Genomic DNA, 10,911 nt, shown 5'->3' with positions numbered 1-10,911 from the left:
TATTTATTTTAAAATCTTTGAGCCATATTTTATTTATCGCCGACATGATGATATATAGTTTATTTAATATTTGTGGGTGCCAATTAGTGTTACTGTTCATAGAAAATGGGGATTCTTAGGTTTAATTGAAAATAAACCAAGAAAATCTTTTACATTCACTTGTTTTCTCTCCACTAGGTTAACTTTACTTTTTCTTACTAAAAGTTTCCATGTAGGAAAAATTGCCTGAAGATTACAACCAAAATGAAAGAAAAGTACACCAAAAAAGTTACAAAGTTGAAGAAAAAAGTGAGTCTTCACTCATTTGGAAACTACACATGAATCATGAAACATATCTCCCTTACTGATAAAGTAATTACAGAAATATAAGAAAATGTAGATTGAAAAGCAAGGCACAAATATCTTGACCAATTTACACATGCAATGAAGAAGACACTTGCTCAATCATTCTAAAATTGAATCATAAACAACCCCACAGCACAATCAGAAGCACCTACTAAATTAATTAATAAAAATTTCCCATTCTATTAAATATTGATCAATCATTCACTCACATTTTCCATTCTCTCCAAAATATCTTTCCCTTCCGAAATCACAACCATGACTAATTACGGCACAATCCCAACCCCTTCTTCTCCCACCTCCCCCAACCTCGAGTTCATCTCACGCGCCAAACTCCGCATCAAAGAAGGTCTCACCACGCGCCGCCCATGGAACGTCATGTTCAACCTCCACTCCGTCTCCCTCCCTCACGGCTTCTCCGACGCCGTTTCACGAATCCGCACCAACCTCTCCTTCTTCCAGGTGAACTACGCCATCGTTGTCCTCCTCGTCATCTTCCTCAGCCTCCTCTGGCACCCTATCTCCATGATCGTCTTCGTCGCACTCATGGCCGCGTGGCTATTCCTCTACTTCCTCCGAGATCAACCGTTCGTCATATTCGGTCGCACTGTCACTGATCGCGTCGTGCTAGGGGTTATGGCGGTGGTTACGGTTGGGCTGCTGTTGTTGACTGGCGCAATCGCTAATATCTTGGTGGCGCTGCTGGTCGGAGCGGTGGTGGTGGTGGTGCACGCCGCGTTGAGGAGGACTGATGATTTGTTCTTGGATGAAGAAGCTGCTGCGTTGACTTCTACTGCTTCTTAAACTGGTCAACATTTCTTCTTCTTCTTCTTTTCTTCCTTGTTATTGTTCTTTTGTTTTACCATCATTTTGTTGTTATTTTGGTGAATTGGAAAGAAGGAAAAAAATTAGATTTGATTCTTTTTCTTCTTTTTTGTTTTTGTTAATGTGATCTGAAGAATTATTTTGTGTAATATTTTGTATTAAAAATTGTCCGAAATAGGTGATGGAGTAATAATGCTACTAAGAAAATTGCTATAATTGGTGGTTTATAGATATAGGTCAAGTCTGTAGTGGTGTTAATACATTAATTTTTTATTTTTTTTCAATGTTCTGCAAGGATCTAACTTGGACCGAATTTTGTGTCGTGGAAATTGAATTTTGATTTTCGGTTTTCTGATATAAAATAACAAGTTTTATACACTTTCAAAATGTTAAGTTCCCATAAAAGTATACATTTCAAAATAATAAATTTAGCACGTTTTGAAAGTATTAAATTCATATAAAAGATGAATAAATATATTCCAAGTCTCCTAGTAAAACATGAAAAATAAAACATTAGGAAATCAGCATCATTAACCTATGACCGTAATTTAATTAACTAATAAATAACATTTTTAACAATTAAAAAATATGAAAAATGTAAGATTATTAAGTACAAGGTTAATAAAAGTTACAAATGAAATCATTTATAAATTTGTGCATTTATAATTAGTATCGGTTTAGTCCAGTTTCTGAGAATGGAATACAAAATTAAACTCAACAAATCAATTTTCTAAAATTCGGTCCAACACGATCTAAACAATTTTGATTTTTTTCATTTTGATTTTTTGAAATGGTTTTAGGTTTTTTTGGAACAATTTTGATCTGAAACCTAATTATTGGAAATGAGAATAGAATTGAACGATCGATCCTTTAGGGAGACAAAGCAATTGGCCTAACTAATGGCAAACAATACTTTATAATTTATTATTTTTCTTTGGAGCTCATAATAAGTGTAATTAAATGTTAAAAAGAAATTATGTAGCAATTATTAAATAAAAAAATACAACTACACAAAATAATGTAAAAGTCAAAGATATCTTAAGAATATAATATCTATATATTTATAGTGTAAAAATTTATACATACTCAATGCATTATCCATCATTCATTTATATTATTTTTATATAAAATTCAATTATGATTGAAAATAAATTGTAGTTAATCTTCTTGTGAATTTTTGCTCTCTTTAGTTTGATGATTTTATCGAGATAAACCGGAGGACATGTCATTGAATTCTTTTTATTCAAAACTTAAAAGGAAATTGTTGATATTCAATAGTCAAATTAGTTACTAGAAAAAAAAAGGTTTTCATAGTGTTTTATATTAAATCATATAAATTTATATAAGACGAGTAATTAAGAATCAAACGGTTAAATTAAAAGGAAATAATGTGACGAGGTCATAATAAAAATGGAGTAGAGACACACGAAAAATGAAGAAAAAAACATAAATTGTTTGTTATTGAATTATTGATCAAATGAATGCGTGCAAATGCCAAGTTGCAAGTGTTATGTCGACAATGCCAAAACTATCCGAGAAACACACATTTGACATGTCACATGATCACATTTACTTAGGACCTTAGCCTCAAAGACATGTCATCATCAGCCAACCAATATCTTTTGCTTTACAACCCTTCACAATTTCATAATTCAAAAAATAAAAAATACATACTTGGTCTTACCCCTCATAAATGGTGAAAGCTAACTCATTATCATTAGGGTAGAAACATGTCAAATGAGGCCAGATTTTACCTTAAACAGATCCAACCTATTTAGTATATAGGAACCTAGGCCTAACTTGTTAGTTTTTTATTTTTCAAAACCTAGGTCTGACCTGTTTAAAAGTCTAGTCTGGTCTATTAGCCTGTTTAAAGGCCTATTATAATATATAATCTTGAAATATACCCTCATGTATACATTTAAATATGCTAATATTCCTACTTTTAATTAGACTTTTCTAACCCTAATAATTAAATTATATTTTTGTATACATTTATATTAAAATTACATATATATTATAATATTACTTATATTAAAATTGTATAATATAAATATATCGCATAATATAAATAAATATGCCTTTTGGATGACCTAAAACCTGACCTGTTAAAATAAATAGGCTTTTCAAAAGTCCGAGTTTGATCTATTCACAAAAAAGTCTGGTCTAGTCTAACCTGTTATAGTCAGATAATAATCCCCTGGTAGGCGGTCTGACCTGTTTCTACCCTTAATTATCATTGAAGTTCAGGCAATGTTGTATGCTTTTACCAAAGTATTCATGTAAAATTCATGCATTATGTACAGTCTTATTCAAGTGTGACTTACCAAGAACTAGCATTAATATTTTAAAAAGAGAATTCAAGTATCTTACAAAAAGCTTTTTGATTCATTTGAATACCATTTAGTCCTAGTTTACATAATTTTCCAAAAGAATTTCAAAAGCTTCTATATGCATATTCTACTTCCCCTCTACTCCAATTTTGCTTACCTGTGACATGCGTGGTCTAGAATAAGGGTCTCGCTTTATGCACAATGATGCCAGCATATAGCATGCAATATACCTACATAGCAGCAATATATATAGCTTAGTTGCATGTTTATATTGTGCAGACTAGTTCAACTATGAAACTAACTAAGAAGTAATACACTACATACCCGAATGTTCCAATTACTCTAGTATCCACGCCTGTGTCTCCATCAAGTTGCCACCTTGCCAGTCAAAAATCACCAACCTTGCAGCATTCATATGATTATCTAATGAACTGATGAACATTTTTTTTTATGCCAGTTCACAAAATTACAATTAAATCAGTGTTAGTAACATGTATATCCTATATCACATTGCAGTGATTTTATTTAACATGTGAATATCATGATATTTACATATTCTACATATCTATAACCTTGAAGGATAACAAAAATCCTACTCCATCCCATGTTTTAGTGGCAATGTAGAATAAATAAAAACAGAAATACAAGATTTTCATATTATATTAGCAGATATTGAGATTAGTGTAATCCTTTCTAATAGTCTAAAGGTGTGAATCTCATATCAACATTTTACCTCAATGTGTAAATGCATGTTTTTTTCTCTAATTTTTTACATGCATAGATGATGGCCCTTAAGTGTTAGGAAGACACCACTACATATATAACTTGAATGTTAAAATGTAAACTCTTTTTCATCTACAGGAATGTCATGTACATTTTATACATCCAATTCGATCAATATGTGTCATAAAGTGGGCTTTGAACTGTTAAACCAAATATTGATATTTATGTTTTATGAAAGGGAAAGGACAACATTAATCTTGAATTAATTAAGTATATATTTGGCTGGAATTAGGATTTTCGGTGGTAAAACTATGGTTTCATTGTATATAAAAAAGTATAAATATTATATTTTATTATTTTTTTTTAATTACTTATCTTTTCGTTACTAGAGAGGATCCGTACTTATTTGATCGGATAGAAAATAAGGAACCAAATAAAGGAATATCCCACCAGCAGAAATTTAACTCAAGATCTTTTTCTTGTATGCTATTCCATTGACATAAAAAAGTGATACAGTCAAAAGTATCTTAAATACCATATCTACCATGCAAAAACTTTATATAGACGTATTTATCCATATTAAACAGAAATGGTGATAGTTCACTATAGAATACAGGTTGAGTACTCAAATCTAGAAATACTTTTATTAAGGTTAGTCTTAGATGATCTCCCATATTGTGACATAGGATTTGGTGCATGTGGCAGCAATGATGCTTATGATCATGATTTGTTTGTAATATTAAATGCAGAGTTATAGATGTAAAAATTGCTATCAATATTCAATAATAGCAGTACATCTTCGATCCATGGCTAATAAATTATTACAACTTCAAAGCTACCATGTTATTTTAGTAAAAAAAAAAACAGTTTTTATTTGGTCACATTATATCATTATACTCCTTTTTTTTCTGAATCGGTCAATACTTGAAAAGGGACATAGAAAAGGAAGATTGTCAGGAATGCGGATGAACTGTTACATGTTTTGTGTTTCAATTTATCTTATTCAATGGAAAAGCTGGGAGAGTTAGCCCCACATACCTGTGGGTGTTCCCGACTCAGACAGGATTGCCTCCAATGCGAGTATACATGTGGGAAACTAATAAAATATACACAAGAATTAATTACAATGTGAACAAAAGACTAAATGATTAGAAGAAAGACATTCCTAGAATATAAAGGTTCCAATACTTCTCGGAAATAGAAACTGATATAATGCTATGTAAATTCTAACCCACTAAAAACAATCACCCTAGGAACTGAATTTGGTAGCTTTTCTGTTTCTTTTGTCCACTATTTTATGTCTGCTTCATCATTTATGAAGGCGGGCCTTATGGAACACAATTTGGTAGCTCAGAGGTTGGGTTTTCGGCTCCATATGCAGAAGGATATGGTGTTCACCTGGTACATGCCGTCCTTAATTTACAAACTTAAGATTTTCTTCTCATCCTCCACAGTCTCGTTTACTTTTCATGTGCTGCTGTTTAGGGTGCTGCGGAGAAAGCTCCTCTGTATGGAGCAGGTGCTTCTTCAAGGAAAGCGCACGAGAAGCCACACATGAATCGTCGTTGAAATTTAAGTGATTGCTGTGGTGATGAAGAAAGGCTTGGCATCACTTTAGCTTTTCTTTTAGCTGAAATCTGAGACTGAGTTTGATGTTCTTCTATGTATGCATGCCATAACAATGGCCATTTTATCTTGATATATTGTTAGTTGCATATATAGGTTTTAGAGTTGCCTTTTTCCATAGAGAAAACATTGCTGCAGTATCTCTAGTTTTAAAACTTAATATGACGGAATTCTTCTACCATTCATCTATCTTTCGTTGATACATATTTCATGTTTCATATTGTTTTTGGTGGTTTTTGGCTTGTTATTATTGCAAGTCTTTCTTCTGGGTAAAGACATTTCGACCATGAACTGGAATATGGCATTCGAACGTTGGGGTTTTGTTACTCCCACATGCTGAGTCGTGTGAGACAACTGATTTATCCCTTATCAGCCTAACAATGGTAAAGTACTCCTTTATTTGTGTTGTTTCTGTTCGTGCTCCTGGTTGAAGTCCTATCTCTGGGATAAATGGGTGGTTTTGTTCAATCCGTTTTATGTCAAGGATTATGGATGCATGATTTTGGAATTAATTCTATCCAGTGGATAATTGTTACTCTATCAGAGCAGTCACAATGTGCATAATTTATTTTAGGTTATAAGTTTGGATTTATTGAACTTAACAGAATGAGAACTTATATCTCTCCAATGATTATAGAGTAAGTTCCTTTTAGGTTAGAATTATGGATAAATTTAAGTTAGCAATTAATTTTAAGAATGGATAAACTCCAGGAGTGCTAAGGATGTTGGTGGCCTGGTGGGTTTCATTTGGAAATAGCCATTGTAGTCCTGCGACTGATAAAGAAGGCATTCGGTACAAATATATGGGAATATAAATATAAATTTGTGACTGACTTATGTTGCTAAGTACTTCAGGGCTGTAAGAAACAAGACATCCATTTCTTGGAGATTAAGTTGCAGGCTCTCCTCGTGGATTCACGTTTAAGGAGAGTTTACTTATTTTTGTTCGCGGGAGAAGCTGCTCGTATTGGAGTTTTATGTAGTCATTTGGAGTCAATATACATACCTGCTCAAAATGTTTAAAGTTGACATATATAAGCATCTTTATTGCTTATTTTCCCTGCTAAGTTCCTGTTTTCCTATTGAGATAATCTGGTATTCTGTTATTTCACTTTGTTGATTTGAGGAAAACCATAAGTATTATGAATGTGGATGGAGCAGATACAGATTAAGTAGTATTTTGCATCAATGTTCAGTCTTACTCTAGAATGCCTTGGGAAAATTTATTTTGCACCATCATAAGACTTGTGATGCTTTATGGTACTGAATGTTGGGTGGTAAAGGGCCAACTAGAGCGCAAGCTATGTGTTGCAAAGATGAGGATGTTGGAATGGATATCTAGACAAAAGGGCGTGCTAGCATTGGTTTAAGGGTAAAATTTGAAGATCATACCATATGACAGGATCCATGCTTCAAGTTTCTTGGATTTTATCATAAGAAGTGACAAAGAAATAGAGGTAATCATAAGCTATAGGATTCATGCTGATTTATGTGTTATTTGTGATCAATAGAGGCTTCTCAAGCTTAGAGGAAAGTTTTACCGGACAGGCGGACAGCCATAAGAACCATGATGCTTTTAGCACTTGATGTTGGGCATAAAGAGCCAACTAATAGTTAAGCTAAATGTCGTAGAGATAAGAATGTTATGTTGGATTTTTGGACAGACAGGCAAGATCAATAATAACTTCATTTGAGAAAAATGGGATAGAACTTTTTGAGGAAAACATGGTAGAGTCGCATCTATAAGATGTTTTGACTATGTGAGAAGAAGACAAATGCACACCCTAGTAATATGAGTTGATCAGATGGAAGATGCAATGCAATAATTAGAGGTAGAAGGAGACTAAGAATAACTCAAAATGGAACTATTGGAATGGACTTGGACCTAAATGGTATTTCTGAAGACTGGGTTTATGACAAAACACATTGACATCATTTGATACATGTCTGACTGCACCACCGCACCCGATCGTATTTCAAAATGTCATGGAGTTTATCGGTCTTCAACTCTTCATAGTGGTTGAGCTACTTAAATCTCATGGGTCAAGATGTTCCATGATACACAATTATCGTATGTTGCTAATGTCATTGGAATAACCAATGACAAGAGTTTGGGTTTGCAGTTCTGAAGGGCAGCTGTTGATCCGAAACTGATAGGCAAGTATTCTGCTTTTATTTATCAATCTGAATGATGTAACATCTATAGAACTTGCTATGTGTTACCGGACTTATTGATATCATGTAAGGATTTGGTTATAGGAAATATGAAACTTAATTGTTGTATGCCTGAGTAAGTTATAGGATAAGGTTATCTTCATAAATTAGTATTAGAACTTAGTAGTAATGTAGTATACTATAATGTTATATGTAAATGCATCCAATTTAAAATATTAAGAACTAAGATCTTGTATAGGCTCAACTCAAATGATTCATTGGGTAGTTGGAAATGTTTGAGAAGTTGTAGGATAGAAAACCTTTCATATATTTTGACCCTATGGATACGGTTGGACCCTCTAGAATTTAGATTCAGAGATAAATGCCTTGTCAATGGACATGATTTTTGATAGATCATTATGGCTTCGTTCAATCCATAAAGCTGACCATATCCTGCCCAATGAGACTAAGGTTTAGTTGTTGTTGACTAGGGCTGGACATGGTTTGGTTTGACATAGAAAACTAACCAAAGTGAAAGTAGTTTCAAAAATTGAACTGGACCATTTTTTGTTTCACATATAAGAAACCTAGACTGTATGAACCAATTCTTTGGTTCATTTAATCGGTTAACCACTTTAGTGAATATCTTGCATTTTAGTGATGCTTCATCCAAGTTAGTCACCAAAGGAAGATTGACAACTATTGTATTGCTAACTAGAATAGGATTGAAAACCGTCAACAACTGAAGATTGATAATCAAGCATACCCATTTCACTTTTCAAAGAAACAAATCATCATCATATTACGTCTGCGTCTTCAACTTTCTTCAAGTACTGATCACCTCCTTAGCTTATTTGCCACTGCATGAGACATTGGAAAGAATCTAGAAGTTGAGGCGGTAATGTTTCTAGATGCTGTAGCAGCAAACACCACACCTTATTTTGCAATCGACCTCACCCCACCGAATAGCGACAACAATGGCCTTCAACCTTGATATGAAATGAGTCCTCAGGCGAATGTCCTGATTTGGTTTCCTTTAAGGCTCCTAAGGTACAAATAAAATAGGAGAGGCTGCAAAGGTTTGGGTCAGTTGAAATGATTGCAATGACCTTAATTTCGAGCTCCAAGACAACTTCCATGAAATGTTTTGTAGAAAACGGAAAGGGAATAGTTGCTTCCTAGGGTTATCCAGGAAAGAGGTGTGGTGTATGAGTGTAACTGCATGCTTGCATCCCAATAATCAAATCATCTGATATGGTTAATTCTTTCTGGATTGACTGAATATTTAGTTTAACTTGGATGCATTTATAGCTAATGCTGAGTGCTTGCATCTCACAGGTTGAATTTTTTTCAATGGTGGATTGAGCATACTGGTTATTTTTGCTACTTTTCTCATTAGTGATTCATATATTGTGGAACTAGGAATTTTTAGAACTATCTTGACAAAGGGCATAGATCATTATAAGCCCCAATATGGAGAGTAGATCAAACAAATATTAGTCAAATTTTGTAGAGGTAGAGGAAGGTTAAGAAAAACCATAGGTAAAACAATTAGAATGATTTAGAGATCAATGTCGATGCATCAATGAACATTATTTATGATAGAGCATTATGGCATCACTCGACCATTGTAGCTTGCTCTACCTAGTGGACTAAAGTTTGGTTGTTGTTGTATCTTAATGAAGGACATTAAACTAGGGCTAGTTTGTTTAGGTTTTGCAGTATTTTTTAGTAATTATTGCAGACTTGAACATGAATTTCATATTCTTTAACTTGTCTTTTATTATGCATTGTTTGTGGATTTTTTTTCCTCTGAACTTGTCTTACATATCCAAGTAACTTACCATTTATTCATCATGGTTGCAGATAAGAGACTGGAATTATCGTACAGAACTCAGAAGCAAGGGAAAATATCTATATACGCCTTTTGACCATAAATATTGTGAGATTTTGTGGAACCCCATTAGGTTTCTTTATTATGTCAAGGATTGAAAACCCAATGAAACTTATTGTGGGCTGAAGACTGGTCATTTGGAAGGATGTGTTTCACCTTGCTGTGATGGATCAAAAGGTATTTTGATAACACATAAGCTTGTCTTCCTTGTGTTCAATGACATTAATGTGAGATTGGAAGTGAAAGCCTTGGGGGTGAGACCTAGTGTAATGGTGAAGTTGCTGCATGTGTGATTTGAAGGTCATCGATTCATATCCTAAAATTAGTCTCTCAGTTTGCATTGATAAGACTGTATACATAAACCTTGTGCAGACCCTACTAGGTAGGTAGGAGACTCGTGCATTAAGTCATTCTGTGTTATTAGAAACGAAAACATTGGTTGTAGCCATAGTTTGTTCCAACTTAACTATCAATGGTTAATATTGAGGTGGAGATGGAAGTTTAGTTTGATACATAGTTCAGTTCATGGATACTTACTTAAATGTGGTTTCTGAAAGAAGTCTCCAACTTAAAAATGAATCACCATCCACCAAGAACCCCAACCCATAGTGCTCTATCACCTTTGGATCAGGCATGATGTTATCAAGGAACCTATGGCACCGTTCATTTGTTTGCATATATACTTACATGTATAGCCCAAATGCTAGATGTTTCATTTACTTAAATTTTAGAGTGTGGATAACATAGTCATAAATCCAAATGTTATCATTATAGAGAACAAAACCTTTAGTAATAAGATTTTCTTCTTATATATGCAATAGAAAGAGAAGGGAATAATATAATCTTATAGTACTACGTATACTTATTTTTGGATCATTACTACTTTCTTCTTTTTATTTATTTTAAAATCTTTGAGCCATATTTTATTTATCGCCGACATGATGATATATAGTTTATTTAATATTTGTGGGTGCCAATTAGTGTTACTGTTCATAGAAAATGGGGATTCTTAGG

General features: G+C 33.4%; 1 protein-coding gene and 2 long non-coding RNA genes across 3 annotated transcripts; 2 read left to right on the top strand and 1 right to left on the bottom strand.

Annotated features, from left to right (window-relative positions):
- Positions 508–1,242, top strand: LOC109358280 (PRA1 family protein F2-like). Its single transcript, XM_019602427.1, has one exon. It carries the CDS (start codon positions 601–603, stop codon positions 1,144–1,146), a length of 546 nt encoding a protein of 181 aa, XP_019457972.1. The 5' UTR covers positions 508–600; the 3' UTR covers positions 1,147–1,242.
- On the top strand, positions 5,493–6,067 carry LOC109358741. The gene is made up of 2 exons (XR_002109001.1): positions 5,493–5,624; positions 5,709–6,067. It is a non-coding gene; the product is annotated as an uncharacterized LOC109358741 (long non-coding RNA).
- On the bottom strand, positions 9,868–10,743 carry LOC109358742. The gene is made up of 3 exons (XR_002109002.1): positions 10,558–10,743; positions 10,088–10,517; positions 9,868–10,057 (listed from the first exon to the last, which is right to left on the bottom strand). It is a non-coding gene; the product is annotated as an uncharacterized LOC109358742 (long non-coding RNA).

Source organism: Lupinus angustifolius, chromosome LG10 (genome assembly GCF_001865875.1).
Source record: "Lupinus angustifolius cultivar Tanjil chromosome LG10, LupAngTanjil_v1.0, whole genome shotgun sequence".
NCBI lineage: Eukaryota > Viridiplantae > Streptophyta > Magnoliopsida > Fabales > Fabaceae > Lupinus > Lupinus angustifolius.
Note: the sequence above shows the minus strand (reverse complement) of the source record. Positions and strands in the feature narration are given on the sequence as shown.